Source organism: Macaca fascicularis, chromosome 11 (assembly GCF_037993035.2).
Source record: "Macaca fascicularis isolate 582-1 chromosome 11, T2T-MFA8v1.1".
In the NCBI taxonomy this organism is placed as follows: Eukaryota; Metazoa; Chordata; class Mammalia; order Primates; family Cercopithecidae; genus Macaca; species Macaca fascicularis.
The window spans coordinates 109,084,822-109,104,897 of record NC_088385.1 but is presented as its reverse complement, the minus strand read 5'-3'; the positions used below and the strand labels follow the sequence as shown (position 1 = coordinate 109,104,897).

The following is a 20,076-nucleotide window of genomic DNA, read 5'->3' as shown; positions in this document are numbered from 1 at the left end:
GCTCCGGACAGGTGGTTATATGATTTAATTTATCTTAGGAGTAGAATTGCTGAGTCACAGGGTAGATGTATGTTTAACATTTTAAGAAAGTGCCTGTTTCTAAAGTGGCTCTACCATTTTGTCTTTTCCCCAATAATCTAAGGGTGGTCTTCCTACTCTCCAACACTCATTCATTCATTTTGAGATAAGGTCTGGCTCTATTGCCCAGGCTGGAGTACAGTGGCACCATCTCCACTCACTGCAGTCTCTACCTCCGAGGCTCAAACCATCTTCCCACCTCAGCCTCCTCCTGAGTAGCCGGGACTATAGGCGCCCATCATCATGCCTGGCTAATTTTGGTATTTTTTGTAGGGACAGGGATTTGCCTGTCCCTACAAACTGTTGCCCAGGCTGGCCTCAAACTCCTGAGCTCCGGCAATCCACCTGCCTCAGCCTCCCAAAGTGCTGTTATGACAGCATCAGCCACCATACCTGGCCTATTCTCCAATATTTACTATTGCAAATCTTTTTTTTTTTAATACAGGGTCTCACTCTGTCACCCAGGCTGACAGCCAGACCCGTGATCACAGCTCACTGCAGCCTCAACCTCCCTTGGCTCAGCCTCAACCCTCCCTCTTACCTCAGCCTCCCAAGTAGCTGGAACTACAGGCATGCACCACCACTCCCAGCTAAGTTTTTGTATTTTTTGCAGTGATGGGGTTTTGCCATGTTGCCCAGTCTGGTCTCGAGCATCCAGGCTCAAGCAGTTTACCCACCTTGACCTCCCAAAGTGTTAGGATTACAGGCATGAGCCACTGTGCCCAGCCTGTCTTTTTAATTTTGGCCATTCTAGTTGATGCCACAATGACATTTCCGTGATGACTGATGATGCTGACTCTTTTTTGGCGTATTCGTTTCTTCTATTAGAAATCATTGTGTGATTTCTTATAGGTTGTGAAGATGTTGCATGTTTTTTCCTAGAAGCCTGTACCGATATTTAGCTAACTTAGTTTTGAATAATCTACACAATAGCATTTGTCAGCATACGTAATGTCATTGCCAGCAGCTGGTGTGCTGTTAGTTTCCTTTTATATTAAAAGAAAGTGGTAACAATATCTAGACCTAAAAAAGAACAAGTCTCTGATTCTTTACATCTTGAAAGCTGTGGAAACAGTCTTTTTCCCTTGGTTTTAAGTTTTGTGATACTTTAATCTAGATATTCAGCTGTTGTATTCTATACTCTCCTTGTTGCTTGGTACTTGTTTTCCTGTCCTCTTTTTAGTGAATTTGCTGTGTTTCATCATTTCTGGTTGGTGTTTTTGTTTGGTTGGTTTTTTCTTATTTTTTGGTAAACTGTCTCAAGTCCTTTTTGGAACTGTACAAATATCAGTAACAAATTCGAAAAGCATTAGCAGGCCATTAATTTTTGACTATTTTTAGAGCAAGATGACAGCACAATCTTGTTTTCAAATAAATTATTATTATAAAATAATAAATGCTTAATAGATAAAAGAAAACACAGAAAATAAAAAGGAGAAGAATGCCACCTGTACTCCCAATACCCTTTTCATTTTTGTACATAATTGTACATAATTGTGATTATACTAGAGTAACTCTCTATACTTTTTTTACTTTACTTTTTTATAGTATTCTAAAATAAATAGTAGTCTGTCACCATGACGAAGGTATAACTCAGCATCTCTCTTATCATCATTAATTTTTATCTTACATTTAGAAACCCTTTATGATGACTTATCATTAGCATGTAGTTGCCTTAAATTCTCTTTCTCCCGTGCCTTTCTACTCTTTCCATCACTACTTGCTTTTCTTTTACAGTGGCCAGAGAATTCATTGTTCATCTTATTTCAGTTCTCTGAGATTTTCTGGTTCAGTTAAAGAAGGACTTAAATATCCCTAAAACAGCAAGGATTCAAAGAAAAGTGGAGCAACACAAGGCTGGCCATAAAGTTTTCTGGGTTTGTTTGTTTGGTTTTATTTAGATCCTAATAAGATTATTAATTTTCTTTTTAAGTAAGTATTCTTTGATTACTGTAACTCCTTTGTTTGCTGACATTTTTACTGAACCTGGCCTCATTTTGCTATTAATACCTCTTTACAAACCCTCTTAGTTGGGATATTTCTTTTAACAACTTCCAAAATAGCTTTTATCTGTTTTAGAGGTGACATTTTGAACAAAGTTTTGTTATAACTGAGGAAATCTACTGAAGGAGACCCTCAACATGAGTGATACTATTGTGGCAAATTTGTGTAGAGTTTCCTATGAGCAAAGAAATAATGAATTCCCAAAATATTAATGGGACAAATTCAAAGGAGAAGAATTAGGTAGAATAAGCTTTGTTTTACAGTTTTTTTCTTACCCTTTATTTGCATGTATAAAATATAGCATACATGCTTAAACATACATATAGTACGTATTAGGGTTCTCTAGAGGGACAGAATGAATAGGATAGGTGTATATATGAAGGAGAGTTTACTAAGGAGTATTGACTCACATGATCACAAGATGAAGTCCCACAATAAGGCGTCTGCAAGCTGAGGAGCAAGGCAGCCAGTTGGAGTCCCAAAACCTCACAAGTAGGAAGGCCAACAGTGCAGCCTTCAGTCTGTGGCCTAAGGCCCAAGAGCCCCTGACAAACCACTGGTGTAAGCCTACGAGTCCAGAAGCTGAAGAACTTGAGTCTAATATTCGAGGGCAGGAAGCATCCAACACAGGAGAAAGATGAAGGCTGGAAGACTTAGCAAGTTAGCTCCTTCCCCCTCCATCTGTCTGTTTTTTCTAGTTGTGCTGGCAGCCAATTGGATCGTGCCCACCCACATTGTGGGTGTGTCTTTCTGAGGGTGGGTCTTCCCCTCCCACTCCACTGACTCAAATGTTAATCTCTTCTGACAACACCCAGAAACACCCGAATACACCCAGAATCAGTACTTTGTATCTTTCAATCCAATCAAGTTGACACTTAATATTAACCAGCACAGAGTATGTATGTGCATTGTAACATGTTTATTATAAACACTCACGTAATCATCACAGAGGTCAAGAGATAGGACATTGCTAGCACTTGACGTTGCCAGTGTGCCCTTCTCCAATCAACCTTCTTCTTTCCCCTTAAAGGCTATCAGTTTCATGTTTTTTTTTTGTTTTTTTTTTTTTTTTTTTTGAGACGGAGTCTTGCTCTGTGCCCCAGGCTGGAGTGCAGTAGCGCGATCTCGGCTCATTGCAAGCTCCGCCCCCCTGGGTTCCTGCCATTCTCCTGCCTCAGCCTCCCGAGTAGCTGGGACTACAGGCGCCCACCACCTCGCCCGGCTAATTTTCTTGTATTTTTAGTAGAGACGGGGTTTCACCGTGTTAGCCAGGATGGTCTCGATCTCCTGACCTCGTGATCCACCCGTCTCGGCCTCCCAAAGTGCTGGGATTACAGGCTTGAGCCACCGAGCCCGGCCCAGTTTCATGTTTATTAGGATAATTATCTCCTTGCTTTTTTGTAGTTTTATCAGTTACTGCTGCATCCCTGAGCAATATAGCTTAATTTTGCCTGCTTATGAACTTTCTTATGAATAGAATAATACTATATGTATTTTTTTTGTCCTGCTTTGTTCACTTCACATTATATATATGAGATTCATCCATGTTTCTACTTGTAGATCTAATTATTTATTACTATGTAGTATTTCGTTGTGAGTCTATGACAGTTTATGCATTCTATTAATACTATATTTCCAGTTTGGGGTTCTGAATGTGCTGTTTGAACATTACTGTGCATATATATCATAATGTACATGTGCACATTTTTTTTTGAGACAGAGTCTACCATTAACATACTTGAAACATACTTTTCCCCTAACAGCTGACACATATTTCTTCAGTGTTTCTTAGGCCTTTTCTTTCTCCTCCTTTTCCCCTTTTTTTTCCTTGTCTTGTCCACTTGTAAAAGGTGTGAAGAATGATTGGGGAGATGGACTGACAGGTCAACCAAAGGGAAGCTGACTAGCCTAGATAGGGGAATTTGAACTAAAGTGGGCAAAATTCTGATATCAAAACTTGGGCATTAGCAACCTGTCATTCCATGTGTATGCCAAATGCAGCATAGGAGGGGATTTTTTTTTTTAACGTGTTGCCATTGTTACCAAAACACAAGGGATTGGTCTAGGCCCTGTTGCATACCACACAGAAAGCCAGTGACTAAGACAACGAGTATTGCAAGGGAAGAAGGCTTTATTCAGGTGCTGCAGCTGAGGAGATGGGAGATAAGTCTCAAATCCATCTCACTAACCCACTAAAATTAGGGATTTATACAGCAGGGAAGAAATGTAACTACATGTAGAAAGACAGGACTTCTAGGATGTAAGGAACCAATCATGACAAATGAGGGGTCTGGTGTCTCATTGTCCAGTTGCAATGATCTGGTAAGTTTCAGTTCCTTTATACTATCTGGGAGGCCTGAAGGTCAGTTTCCTGAGAAAGGAACTCAGAGAAGACAAATAAAAGTTTCAGGCTTTAAGAACAGGAGAGTCAATCTCTGTAATTATCCCCAAACCGTAAACATTAGTTCTGTGGGGAAGTTGGGCCAGTTTCACCATCAGGACCACAAAGTGGACCTGATTGGGTTTTGGCTCTCCCTGGTTTTTTTTTGCTTTTTGCCAGACCTGTTATGTCCCAAATCAAAGCACCTATTTTTATAATGCGTTGTTAATTAAACATAGGTATTCGTTAGGTTAAGTGACAGTAATGATAAGCGTGTACATTTGCATTTTAAAATGAGATTGATAGAGTGCTTTCATTTATTAATACAAAGGGCATTAGAAGTAAACTAATCCAGTCTCCTTTACTTTATTGAGGAGGAAACTGAGCCCTGAGTAGTTAAATGCCATCTTCAAGTTGCATAGCTAAAAAGTAGTAGAGCCACTACCAGGCTGACATGGTTAATCCAATGAAAATCTTGTTAAAATATGGCAGATTTTTAGGGGATAACTTGATACTCAACATCTGTTAAGCAATTTAATGAAACAGTCATATATTTGTATACGATTTATGAGGGTATATTTATTTCCCACTCTTGCCATAACAAATCACCACAAGCATGATAACTTAAAACAACAACAGAAATTTATTATCACAGTTCTGGAGGCACATGTTCAAAATCACATTTTCAGTGGGGTTGGTTTATTAGGCTCTAAGGGAGAATTCATTCCATGCCTGTTTTCTAGATTCTGTTGGTGACCAGGAGTCCTTGACTTTCTTTGCCTTGTTGATGCATCACTTCAATCTCTTACCCTTCATACCTCCTTCTCCTCTGTGTTTATCCTTTTTTGTGTTTCATTCATTGTTAAATTTAGGGCCCACCCTAGATCCAGGATGATCATCTCAGTATCCTTTAATTTAATCATGTTTGCAAAACCCTATTTTCAAATAAAGCAGCACTTATAGTTACCAGGGGTTAGCAGATAGACTTATCTTTTTGAGGACACTTTTTTTTTTTGTTTTGTTTTGTTTTGTTTTGTTTTGTTTTGTTTTTGAGAGGGAGCCTCGCTCTGTCACCCAGGCTGGAGTGCATTGGCGTGATCTCGGCTCACTGCAACCTCAGCCTCCCAAGTTCAAGTGATTCTCCTGCCTCAGCCTCCAGAGTAGCTGGGATTACAGGTGCACATCACCATGCCCAGCTAATTTTTGTATTTTTAGTAGAGATGTGATTTCGCCATGTTGACCAGGCTGGTCTCAAACTGACCTCAAGTGATCCGCCCCCCTCGGCCACCTGAAGTGCTAGGATTACAGGCGGGAGCCACTGTGCCCAGCCTGAGGGCACTTTTTAACCTGCTAAAGATAATATGGAATTCTTGCTGTTCAGACAGAGTTTCGCTCCTGTCACCCAGACTGGAATGCAATGGCGTGATCTTGGCTCACTACAACCTCCGCCTCCCAGGCTCAAGAGATTTTCCTACCTCAGTCTCCCAAGTGGCTGGGACTGCAGGCACACGCCACTGCACCCAGCTAATTGTTTTTTGTTTGTTTGTTTTGTAGAGATGTGGTTTTGCCAGGTTACCCAGGCTGGTCTGGAACGCCTGGCTCAACTAGTCTGCCCACTTTGGCCTTCCAAAGTGCTGGGATTACAGGCATAAGCCACTGCACCCGACCATGGCATTCTTGTGCCATATATAAATATATAGAGGTGCAAAATAAACTGTATGCTAATGTAGTGCATGGTATCCCCTTTCATAAGAACCCTCACTAGACAACCAAGGAAGCCAAAGACTGAAAACTACAAAACATTGCAGAAAGAAATGAAAGATACAAATAAATAGAAAGAAAGCCTGTGTTCATGGATTGAAAGATTTCGTAGTATTAAAGTGTCTATGCTACCCAAAGCTCTACAGAGTCAATGAAGTCCTTATCAATCTCTGTGGCATTTTACAGAAACAGAAAAACCATCCTAAAATTCAAATGGAATCTCAAAGGACCCCAAATGACCAAAACAATCTTGAGAAAGCTGAAGGTCGCACACTTCTTTATTTCAAATCGTATTACAATGCTATACAGTAATCAAAACAGTATGGTACTGGCATAAAGATAAATATGTAGACCAATGGAACAAAGTGGAAAACTTAGGAAAAATACCTTCACATAGCCATCAAATGATCTTTGACAAAGGTTCCAAGACTACACAATGGGGAAAAGGATAGTCTCTTCAATAAATGGTGTTGAATAAACTGAGTATCATGCAGAATGATAAAATTGGACCTTACACAAATGAGCTCGAAATGGGACCTAAACCTAAGACCTGAAACTGTAAAACTCCTAAAAGAAAAGATCTGGAAAAAGCTGTATGACACTAGATTTGGCAGTTATTTCTTAGTTTTGATAACAAAAGTACAAGCAATAAAAGCAAAAATAGACAAATGAGACTAAATCAAACTTTAAAACGAGTACATGGCAAGAAAAGTCAACAGAGTCAAAAGGCAACCCACAGAATGGGGGAGAATATTTGCAAGCCATATACCTAACAAGGGGTTAATATCCAGAATGTATACAAAAAACTTCCACAACTCAACCACAACAAAATAAATGATCCCATTTAAAAATGATTCAAAAAGACTTAAATAAACATTTCTCCAAAGAAGGTATATGAATGGCCAACAGGCATATGAAAAGATGTTCGACATCACTAATCATTAAAGAAATACAAATCAAAACCACATGAGAGGTTACCTCACATGTTAGGATTGCCACTACCAAAAAAGCAGAAAATAACAAATGCTGACCCAGGAAGTAGAGAAATTGGAACTCTTCTGTACTGTTGGTCAGTATGTAGCAATGGTGCAGCTGCTATGAAAAACATTCCAAAGGTTCCTCAGAAAATTAAAAATAGAATTACCTAATTGCTCTGGCTAGACTTCCAGTATTATTTTGAATATAAGTGGCAAAAATGGACGTCCTTGTTCCTAATCTTAAAAGAGAGACCACCATCTTTTCACCATTAAGAATGATGTTACTTGTGGGCTTGTCACAGGTGGCCTTTATTGTGATGCAGAATATTTTGTCTATACCTAATTTGTTGAGTTTTTATCAAGAAATAATGTTGTCTTTAGTCAAATTCTTTTTCTGCATCTGTTGAGATGATGTGGTTTTTGTCTTTCATTCTGTTAATAAAGTGAACCACATATATTTATTTGCGTATGTTGAACATCGTTGCATCCCAGGGATAAGTCCCACTTGATCATGGTGAATAATCTTTTTAATGTACTCTTGATTACAGTTTGCTAGTATTTTGCCAACATAGTACTTGAAGTCCTAGCCAGAGCAATTAGATATGAAAAAGAATTAAAAGACATCCAAATAGGAAAGGAAGAAGTTAAATTATCTGTTTCCTGATGCATGATCTTATATACTGAAAAGCTAAAGACTCCACCAAAAAACTGTTAGAACTGATTAATGAGTTCAGTAAAGTTGCATGATACAAATCAACATTCAAAAATCGGTAACCTTTCTAATATACTAACAATGAACTATCTGAAAAAGAAATTAAGGTAATATGATTTACAAAAGCATCAAAATATCTTAGGAATAAATTTAACTGAGGAGGTAAAAGATCTGTACACAGAAATGATAAAACATTGATGAAAGACATTGAACTTGGCACAAATAATTGGAAACATATCCTGTGTTCATGGATTGGATGAATTAATATTGTTAAAATGTTCTTACTCCTCAAAGCAATCCACAGATTCAATGCAGTGCCTACCTATCAAAACTCCAATGTCATTCTTTACAGAAATAGAAAAATCAATTTAAAAATTTATATGAAATCATAAAACACCCCAGATAGCCAAAACAATTTTGAGCACAAAAGAACAAACCCGTAGGCATCACACTACCTGATTTCAAAATATATTGCAAAGCTGTGGTATTCAAGACAGCATGGTACTAACACAAAAAGAAATACCTCAACCAATAGAATAGGATAGAGAGCCCAGAAATAAATTCATGCATTTATGGTCAATCAATTTTTTACAAAGATGCCAAGAACATACAATGAAGAAAGTACAGTGTCTTCAATGAATGTTGTTGCAAAAAATGGTATATACACATGCAGAAGAATGAAACTAAACCGTTATCTCACCCCATGTGCAGAATCAACTGAAATTGGATTAAAGACTTAAACCTAAGACCTTAAACTGTAAAATGGCTAGAAGAAAATAGAAAAAGGCTTCACAAGATTAATCTCCACAACAGTGAATTTTTTGGATCTGACCCTAAAAGTACAGGAAACAAAAGCAAAACTAGGCAAGTGGAATTGTATTAAACTAAAGAGCTGCACAGCAAAGAAAACAACAGAGTGAAGATGCAACCTACAGATAGTAAGAAAATATTTGCAAATCATACATCTTGATAAGGGGCTAATATCAACAATATGTAAGGAACTCAAATTACTCAATAACAAGAAAACAGTTATATTTAAAAATGGGCAAAGAACCTGAGTAGACATTTCTTGAAAGAAGACATGCTTTATTCCACTACCACTTTAATTTTACCTCTGAGAAGACCTTGGACAAAGAATCATTCCCTGGTGGCTTTGATCTGTTTTCTCTAACAACTCTTGACAAATTACTGGAAAGGGGTGTAGTAGCAAAGGTCTACCAACACATCAGGGTCTGTGGATTAAGAGCCTTTAGTTAAGAAAAAAATGGCTCACTGTAGTCAAACTAAAGAATGAATTTAGATCTGTGTATGATACTCTTTTTACCAAAGAATTGAAAATAAACTTTTGTTTTTCAGTATATAATTTGTATTTTTTTCTCAGCCATTGTCTCACATCCTGCGAATCTAGAAAATTTAGGATTAAAGGTAAACTAGTTTAAAAAGTGGTTATTGGCCGGGCGCAGTGGCTCATGCCTGTAATCCCAGCAGTTTGGGAGGCCGAGGTGGGTGGATCACCTGAGGTTAGGAGTTTGAGACCAGCCTGGCCAACATGGTGAAACCCTGTCTCTACTAAAAATACAAAAATTAGCCATGTGTGGTGGAGGGCGCCTGTAATCCCAGCTACTTGGGAGGCTGAGGCAGGAGAATCTTTTGAACCTGGGAGGTGGAAGCTACAGTGAGCTGAGATCATACCACTGCACTCTAGCCTGGGTGACAAAGCAAGACTGTCTCAAAAAAAAGAAAAAAAAAAGGAGAGTTTGCTGCTTAGGTTTTGTTTTTTAATTTAATAATCCATTGATTACTGAAAAACATGTTTTAAATGTTTAAAGTATAAATAATACTCCAGCCTTTAGTAGGTATAAATGTATCAGCTTTTATAGTTATAAAAATAGTATCTTACTTCATTGATTTATTTGGAGGAATAGAAAAAACTAAGGATTATGGATAACAGAAGAGGGCAAAGACTAAAGTAGATGTATAACAATATTTTTAATATCTCTTGTTGACCTGGCTAAAATGAAGATACTTTTTAAAATCCATCCTTTTTTGCTTTTAAGAAAACATTTAAAATTAAATTCAAGTGCTGATTTAGTGTAAAATTCTATACTTTTATTATTGAAAAAGCAAATCCAGAATAGACTAACCTTTTGTATGTTCTCAAAATAAAATAATATGACTCCTACTTTCTGTGATGGCTGTATAATACTTTTTACAATAAAGCCACAACAGTCTTCTTTCCCCCTCCATAAAAAGCATGATTATGAGTTATGATAAAAGCTTCAGTGACCTGGAGGGAAGAATGGGGGAAGGGGAGACTTTTCACTTACAAAGGCTGAAAATTGGTATATTTTTGTTTTTTTGCTTCCAGATTTTGTACTTCAGCTGCTGATATGAAAATTAGATTATTTACTTCAGATCTTCAAGATAAAAATGAATATAAGGTATGTTGACAACTGTCTACATCTTTAGAGTTTATTTTAAAACGTGTTTGTTTTTTGCTTTTTTAATTGGATTTATTCCAATTTAAAATGGCTTTTTATGGTCATCATTAAAGTATATAATTTAGGGTCTCATTTACTCTACTATAGGTTATAATAACTCGCTTACTGTATTACTAAGAACTAGGTTCTTAATAATGACTATAAATCTGATATCTCTTATTGAAATATTAGGTAGGAACAACAAATAAGAAAGAATTAGAAATTTACAGTTGGATATAGTAGGAGTATGATAGACATGACCATTCATAGAGTAAGAGTTGAACTTCATGGGAACAAATGATCAGTACAGCATAGCACAGGCAGGATTCCAAAGTGGTTAAGAGCACAGACACAGAAGCCAGATTCCTTGCATTTAAACCCCAGTATTATTACTTAGTAATGGTGTGACCTTGGCTGAGTAACCTAATCTCTTTGTGCTAATATCCTTACCTGTAAAATGTGGGTAATCATAGCAGCTGCCTTATAGGATTACGAGCATTGACTGAGCAAATTCATATAAAACACTTAGAATAATGTTGGTACATAGTAAACGCCATATGTGTTTTCTGTTACTATAATAATAACCCTCAGATTGGGTTGAAATTGCATCATGTTTTCTTATAAGAATGGTATTGCCTTCTTGGCTTTCTAATAAGCCAAAATATGAATATTGTTATAAAACAAAGATAAATTATAAACTTTTCCAATCATTTAGAAAATAGTAAAAAAAAATATGCTATAAGCTATTTACAATGGGCTTAATGTACTGTATGGATTGGTTTATTTAAGGCTGTACCAGAAATAACCAAGTATATAAATGGCACATAAAATTTTGACTTATCCAAAGTTAATATGCTAGTTATAATACACATTAAACATTTACTGTTAATTTAGTTTGTCTTGTAGACTGTGACAGAAGCTTTGGAGAATGATTTGGAGGACCTGGGTTTGTTAAAGTTGTTCAGGAATGTTTGACCCAAATCCTTTTTTTCTTTTTTAATGTTACATTTCTACATAGTGAGCAGTACTATATAGAACTGCTTTAATAACCTCAGAACTGAGATCAAATTTGAGTTTTTGGAAAGAAGGAAAGGTAGAAAGAATGATAACCATTATAGTAATTATCTGGCAGGTCTATTTAGCATTTCAACTATGAAGATTTAGACAGATTGAGCCTTACCTGCTCACACAGTCCTCCACTGTGCAACTTCTCATTTATTGCTTCTGTGTCGAGAAGATTTTTTGTGTTTGTGATGACTATGGGCTTATAACAACTAGCTGTCTTCACTGCTGGCAGTCACATTGAGCGTGTAAATGAAGTCATTAGATGGGGAAGTCCATCCTGTGTATGTTTGTTAAGTAGTAGTGAGTATGCAGAACAACAGATATAAGGTAAAAAGCCTAGAAGTACTCTACCTCAGTACCCTAAAAAGTTCCTAAAAGTACCCTAAAAAAGTACCCCTCAGTACCCTAAAAAGTACCCCTAAAAAGTTTTCTAGCTCTAATTTTTATTTAGGCTTTATATAATAAGTGAGAAAGGAGGTGATATGAGGACAGGTACAATAAAAATGCGTGTGTGTTTTTGTAAGAAATGCATACTAGAAAAGAAAGACTAAGCTAATAGTGTGTTGAATGATCAATTTCTTTCCAAGATAAACCTTCCAGAAAAGTGGGTGTATAAATCATGCTTTAAAAATAGCAGATTGCTTAAGAAATATTTATAGAAAAACATGCAGTGAAAGCTTTTAAGGCAGTGAAGCAAAAATATTATGTAGGAATATTGTAGGTTATTTTTCTGTTTTCTTACTAAGCTTTCTCTTTCTGTTAGGTTTTAGAGGGCCATACAGATTTCATTAATGGTTTGGTGTTTGATCCCAAAGAAGGCCAAGAAATTGCAAGTGTGAGTGACGATCACACCTGTAGGTATGTTGCTTATGTTATAACCACATTTTTAAATTGTCATTTTAATGAGAATTACATTTTTAAAATGAGAAAACAATGTGACTTTTATATAAATTCTACAGTGTTGTAAAAGAAGCATACCTTATTTGAACTGTTGGTATGGCACACACGAGTTTCAAAACCAGTGAGATGAGTCCTCATCGCCATTAATGAAAACTTCCCTTGCCTCCCATGTGTGTCTTTTATCTCTTATTTCAGATTTTCACATTTATGAATTCCAAATCTATATTGGGCTGAGCACAGTGCCACACGCCTATAATCCCAGCTCTTTGGGAGGCCAAGGTGGGCGGATCACCTGAGGTCAGGAGTTAACGACCAGCCTGACCAACATGGCGAAACTCCATTTCTACTAAACATACCAAAATCAGCCATGCATGGTAGTGCACACTTGTAATCCCAGCTACTCGGGGGGCTGAGACAAGAGAATCGCTTGGACCCGGGAGGCTGAGGTTGCAGTGAGCCAAGATTGTGCCACTGCACTCCAGCCTGGGTGACACAGCGATACACCATCTCAAAAAAAAAAAGCACACACACCCAAACATACATTGGATCAAATTATTCAATATTGGACAAGATGAGTAGGAGTAAAATGCAGTTGTCAAGTTACTTCACAGATGTTGTATAAGTTAGTGTGTAATAATGAACTATGACTCTCATCTGCTACATAAGACTGATGGAAAATTCAGTGTTTTGATAAAATCAGTAGTTTCTACGTAAGTTTTTTTTTAGGTACAATACATTTAACTATTATGTTCTTCTACCTCACCCTCTAATTTAGAACAGATGAGGTAGCTATAACATTTTAATAGTGCCTAAAGCTGGAGAATTTTACAAGTAAAGAACAAGATGAAAAGGAAGAATAGCAGGTGGAAATAAGCTGAGAAGTCAGGAGTGGAATGAGTGCATCAGTCATTGGAAGGGTGTCAGTTGCTTCATTTGCTTTAACAATACTGAGGAAGAGAAAAACTGCTGCTCTGCTGTTTTGCATAATGTTTCATAAAACTCTGCCAAAATCCTTAGTATTTATTAGTACTTATGTACATATAAAACTATTAAATATGTATGAGTTCACATTAGAAGTAAAGCTGCTAGCTACTTTTTAAATTTTTAATCTTCTTAATATAGCTCATCTTTTTAAAGTGATAGAGTCATAGGCCATTATTCTTTATGTACTGTCTGCTAAAATTTTCATGTCAGAGATATGAAAGATTTACATGACATTAAGATTCTAGAGCCCCAGGTACTACAAAATCAAGTTTGTATAGTGACTTGAAGAGTAAATGGAATTGTTTTAAGGTAAAAATTCAATCACTGGAAATAAATAATGGCATTTCAGCCCTTTAAAACGTAAGACTGTCCTAATCACAAGCATTTGGAATAATGAAATCTGCAAAGGGGGAAAATGAGTGTCTCTGCAAGCCAAGGAATCGCCTCTGAATAGTGAGACCTAGGATCTCACTAGCCAGAGAGACCTAGGATCACACTCAGTATCTATGTTTTTGTTTGTTTGTTTTCTTATGAGTCAGTTTTTTTTGTACACTAGCAAAATTATTTAAAAATTTAGGGGACTGACATAGGGTTGATAACTTTTTATTTTGTCAAATATAAGACTCTTACATTTACTGCCTTCTACCATTATCATTTTATAAAAGAAAGGACATTATTACTCTAAAAAGTAGGAAAGGCATAACAAAAGAGTAAGTCTTTTCATTTAAATAAATCTAATTTTTTAAAACCTCACTACGTTGCTCCTAAGTTTCTCATTTTGCCAGACTGTGGTTGTTGATATTAGTGTTCAACAAATATTTGCTTTCCTTTCACCCTCCCATGAAAGGAGATTTTCCCACCTGATTGGCCCTTCCTTTGTGAATTGTTTAGGCCAATGTAGCATTAACAGGTGTGACACAGCAGAAGCTTCAAATGTTTTGCCTGGCTTGACTTGACCTCCTGTGCTCTGTCATTTGCTATAAGATGAGCATGTCCTAGATAGCTACCAATCACAGAATGAGAAACACATGGAGCAGATATGGACCCATATGGCATTATGGAAACAGAGCTTCCCATAGACCCATGTGCAAGACATTTATGCTTATTTTTGTAAACCACTGAGATTTTCGGGTTGATGCACATCAAAGTATTTTTAGATTTTACAGCTTAGTTCACCAACCAAAAATAAACAACTCTGATTGGTTATTAAAGCCAAACCTCTTAGGCCAAAACCTAAGCAATATAGGTAAGATTTTTAAAAAAAAACAGAACACATATAAAAACAAATTTAAAATGAGAAAGAGTAGATAATATCATACACTCTCATAGCAAGAAAAGAAGGAATTCTGAGAGGACATATGTGATAATGTAAGATTCTTATAATATCACTTATATATTCTTACATTATCACATATGTGACAAAAGAGATTATCATATGAGCAGTTCTACAACATGTATTCTGTACTGTAAAGAGCAGACTCAGTGCTTAAAAATTTTTTAAACAACCTTAATATTTTGATCTGTGCATATTTTCTGATGTTTGACTTTGACATTTCAAAGAAAGACACGATATTATAATCAGCTAGCAGAATTTTGCCCTAGGAACACTATTTTAAAACAATCTGTCACCTGAATAGGTTCATGAAATGTATGTGTTGTATTGAAAATTGCCAAATTATGAATCAAATAGAATAAAGAGTCATACTGTGAACCAAGGTACCTCTGATAATATAAAATGTTATTATGGAAGATGATAGATTACATTTTATCTAAGATTCCATCTAGTTTTACTGTTCTGTGATCTATGCAAGTTTATAAGAAAATTGAGTTCTCATTAAAGTCGGTCTTTATCAGTTCCAACACTGCCTTTCTAACAAACGTTTTATAATGCCTACCACACCTTTTTAAATGAAACTCACCGAAAATGTAGCCTTCCAAATATGTAAGTACAGAAAATTGTTATAGTCCCTTAATTTTATTATATGTTTCTATAAAAGGAAAACCAATAGAATAATAACGCATTGTGTATAAGCTCAGATACAACTACATATGAAGACATAGTGAGGTAGCTTTTGTTATTCTTTACAACGAATAAGACTGGATATCAGAAAAATTAGATAACACGAAAATGTAAGGCAGAGGCAAGGCAGTCAACTTGCACAGTTGCAAGGATTTATGAGTTGTGTAGAGTATAATGTAAATAGTGCCATCTGGAGTTCTACAGTGTCATAGCCCTGAGCAGATCTACAGTTGTAGGATAAAAGCTCATGTTAGTAGTAATAGAATGAAATTAAATCTCATAAGAGAAATAGGGAAATACAGGTAATCAAAATAGGAATAACATAGGAAGATAAATCATAGGATGTCAAGTTGGAAAAATAAGGGAAGACAATATTCTTGCAAATCAGCTAGTTTTTATATGTACAGTATCAAAGTAATTCACTGTTATGCCATGGAATGAAATAATTAATGAAGATTGCAGAAAATATCTCTTTTGAAATGTCCCTACTTTTTGGGATTTCTAAAGTTCACTCAGTCATTCAAAAGGCATATAAAATGACTAGCATCACTGGCTCTCATGTGCTAAATGTCTGTGGCACCCCAATAATCAGGACAACCAAAAATAGCCCCTTAGGTATTGGACCAACCCCTTGTTGAGGCTCATTGGTTTAGATAATAATATGTGACCAGGCACTATCCTGAGCATTTTTTATGAATTCACTCATTTAATCCTCAAACACCTTATAGGATAGGTTCTTTTAGTATTCCCCTTTTATAGCAGTCTGTCTCTTAAGTACTGAAGTATACTGTTTCTACTTTAAGATTCTCTAAGAGATTTTAGTCTTTTGGGGTTATTGAAAAAGCAAATGTTCCTATTACCTGTCCATTCTGATCAAAATCAAGCATTAGTTATAGCTTCATAAAATTGATAGAATTGTATTTAGAGTCATGTCTATAGAAGTGTTACCATCTTCTGCTGGTAAAGAACTTATCGTTTTTAAAGATACCTTTGACATCACACTCTAGTACCAATCCTTGAAATGAAGATGTTAGGTTCCTTCTTCATACCACATTAGCCCAGTTATTCAGATAAAGAAGAGGAGAAAATGCAAGCTGCCACAGAGAGCTGCATGGTATCAGTGATGCCTAAGTAACAGAGGGTTTGACTGCTGCTGAGAAACAGACTTTTCTGGAGGGTAGGGAAAGCTATTCTGGAGTAGGTTACTTTAGACTTTCACTAATAAGGTATTTTGTGGATTCGGCCATGCTTTGCTGCTGTAGAGGACATCACACAGCTTAGAAGAATACTCTGCTGGTAGTAATAGAAGAGCTTAGAAAAATGCTCTTCTGGTAGTAAAAGAATGCTTTTCTGTATGAAAAGTATGAAAAGTATATATATACTTATTATTTCTGTATGAAAATATATATATATTTTCATTTTTCTTACAGAAAAAGTAAGTATGTATATACTTTTCTTACAGAAAAAGTAAGTATATATATACTTTTCTTACAGGAAGTATATATATACACACACACTTACAGAAAAGTATATATCTTGATGAAGAAATATGTATCTTTATGAAAAAGGTGCCATTACTGAAACAGCAAGCGTCTGAGAGATGTGTTTAATAAAAGAAATTCCCAAGTAAAGCATGGAGTTTCTAGTCATTCAGTCTCATATTCTACACCATTTTCTTTATGATCCCTCATCATGTCTACCATATGCAAATGCACTCACATGCATATACATGTATATATAAAAATGTATATGTACACATATATACACACGTTGATGCAAATACTGATGCTTTATGTGTGTGTTTGTATATGCATATGCACGGAAAAATATAAATACTTATGTTCATAGTTATGACCTAGTGTCATTGAAAGAAGGCTAAAATTATTATGGTATTTGAGAGGTAAAGAAGTGCATATTCATTTAGAAAAAATTATTATCTCTTCCTGCGAAAGAATGTAAAAGTGTCATTTAAGTATTTAATGGGTTAAGCTTATTATTTTTTAAAACTCACTAATACAGAACATCTCATTCCCAGTCATTGCCAAATAACAGATGTTCTTGTATATTAGAAACAGTACCATTCTGTAAGAACAAGTCAGATCAACAAGTATTTATTAAACATATTTAGTATACCCAATATTTAGTACTTCGGGTGATACAAAAGAAATACAAGACCTAGCACTCACTGTAACTACAAAGGATATCAATCGTAAATCCCATCCCTCCTCCTCATCCCTCAATAATCTTTTAAAATATTAGATAAAAGTTTATGGTGAAAGAAAACTGATTTCTAGTAACCAGGGAATTTTTAGTTTAATAAAATATAGGTGTGCATATAATGTTCCATTCACTTTCTCTAAGCCATGGAATATTTGTAGTTGTCATGTTCTAACTGGGATCACTTTTTAAAAGAATGAGAGAAGGGTGGCATATAAAAAATAAAGAATAAGATATAGGAATGTAACCAAATCACTGTATAAAGGAATACTAAATTACCTAAGGTACTGACTAAGCCAGTAAAATAGTTGTTTGAAAAATGTTACAAGAGGAAAAAGGATTTTTATCAAATTTGTTCTGTGTACCACATGCAAGCTATGTGTTTTTCATATTACCTCTGTTTATGTAGATTTGCAAGTCTTTAAGATCCATAATTAAGGTGAAGTGTTCTTCCTCCACCCCCACCCCAACTGAGATCACAAAATATGCAATGTACTTAATAATAGTCCTTGTGGGAAACAGAAAAAAGGAAACTGAGAGCCTTCTGAAGGCAGGCCAATGAAGCATTCTTTGGAAAGTAATCCACATCTAGGAGTGCATAAACCATGCCCGGGTACAAAGTATAATCAGAATAATTTACATGATTTATTATAGTGTTATAGTTAAAATTCAGGAAAAGTTCCCTGCTTGTCTTCTAAAACTCACTCTAATTTTTTGTAACATTTTGAATCAAGATCAGTTATTGCATAGTTCTAACAAAAGCCTTGAGAAAGGGATAAAATGGACACTTTGTGTTGAGCGTGGTAATACTTTAGCTCCAGTGATAGAACATAGAGATTGTCTTTAAAAGAGCTCTCCAAAAATTATACTAAAACCTGTTTATCACTTTTGCAGACATTTTTAAATTCAATGCAATGAAATAGTGTGTTAATGAAAGACTGTAATAGAGTAGGAGTCAGTAAAGTGCTGAAAAAGTTTTCTAAAACTTGACATGATCATTTACTGGTAAAAATCACTCTCTAGTAGCCAATACTTTGTTCTTTTTTGTATGCCCTTGTAGATGAAATACAAAACAAGTACTTAAAAAAATATACCACCAAATCAGTGACTATAGTAATTTAAGCTTGCTTTAGGTGGCCCTCATGTGGTTACAGTAAGTGGATTGTAAAATGGGAATCATATCCATAAACAGGTTCCAGATTTTGAAAGATATGAATGATAAAGGAGTACTTTATCTTATTGATAGCTTTAGTATTCAGCATATAGTCAAATTTTAAGTTGTAAAGTTTATCAAAATTTTTCTTGGATAAAATGAAATGCTAATATTTCCTGGGTAGTGTTACTGTTGCTTGTGTTAAGGCTTATGTTAGTTAAAGAAAAAGCCCTTCTACTCTGAATTCCTTAAAGATGAAATCATTACACATGGTCTGTTTGAAAACTAACATATGGTATTTCTTTGCAGTTGAGAGTTTAATTTTTGAAGTTTATTTTTAAATGTGACAAAATTTCTCAATTTCCATCCTTCAAAAATTTATCTGTCTGTATAAGTTAAATGAGATGTTAACAATTGTCCTCTGAGACAGCCTCAGTTTCTCACCTCTGTGATAATAAATTGTAGTTTCTGCTCAATTTGTTTACAATTACAAGAAATCAAAATGAAGGAACAGCATATAAATTGATAAGATTTTTACCCTCCCCAAAGCTTTGTGAAGATGTATAATAGATTAAATTTTGTGTGGTGTAGTTTATTAGTGTTCTGTATGAAACAGGGCACCTTCTTCCTTCTCTCTCCACCCTCAAAGTACATGCAGCCTTTGTTATCAACTCTGATTTTGACTTACTATTTTCAGTTATTGAGGGGTAAGATAATAAGCATGTACAATTATCTCATTTTCACCCTCTTAAATCTTGCTCTGAAGTCAGTAAAACTTCTAATAATAATATTTTATCATTAGTACTGCTAGTACATTAAAACTACTGCTACAGCTACTACTTGCTCAGTAGTCTCAAGTTTTAAAAAAAAAGAATTAATCTAATCTTATTTTCTAAATATATTTGGACACACATACTGAAAGTATCCTTTACAAAATTCTTACTTCCAACTATCCTGCTATTTTGTTGTCTCCACTTTTAAGGCTTTTGCCTAGCTGTCAAAGTTCTCCATAGTCTCAACCATAAACTGACAAAGTTTATTTACCAACTCTAACCTACCATACCCACCAAAAAGATTTGTCCATCTAATCTCTAGATGTGGTCTTTCAGTTACATGGTTCCCCACCTCTGAACTCCTTTTGCACTTAAAACCAGATATTTTAGCACTTTGCAAAATGTTTCACTTTTCTTTCTAATTGTGTACTCATTTACTAAGCAAACACACTATGGCTTACCCTACTTTGAATCATCTATAACCTGATTAACTTAGTAATTGATTGATTGGAACTATGAGAAAATCCTAGTTTTGCTCAGTGAAAAATCTGTTTCTTGTCTAAGAATGTTGA

At 35.5% G+C, this 20,076-nt stretch overlaps 1 protein-coding gene across 6 annotated transcripts in view; it reads left to right on the top strand.

Moving 5' to 3' along the window:
• The window catches only part of NUP37 (nucleoporin 37), a 56,363-nt gene that overhangs the window by 17,739 nt on the left and 18,548 nt on the right, over nt 1–20,076 (top strand). For all 6 annotated transcript variants that reach the window (XM_005572032.5, XM_045365788.2, XM_005572031.4 and 3 more), the window contains 2 exons: nt 10,281–10,353; nt 12,221–12,315. In XM_005572032.5, the coding sequence (XP_005572089.1) occupies nt 10,281–10,353; nt 12,221–12,315 (168 nt within the window). The remainder of the gene's footprint in view (nt 1–10,280; nt 10,354–12,220; nt 12,316–20,076) is intronic.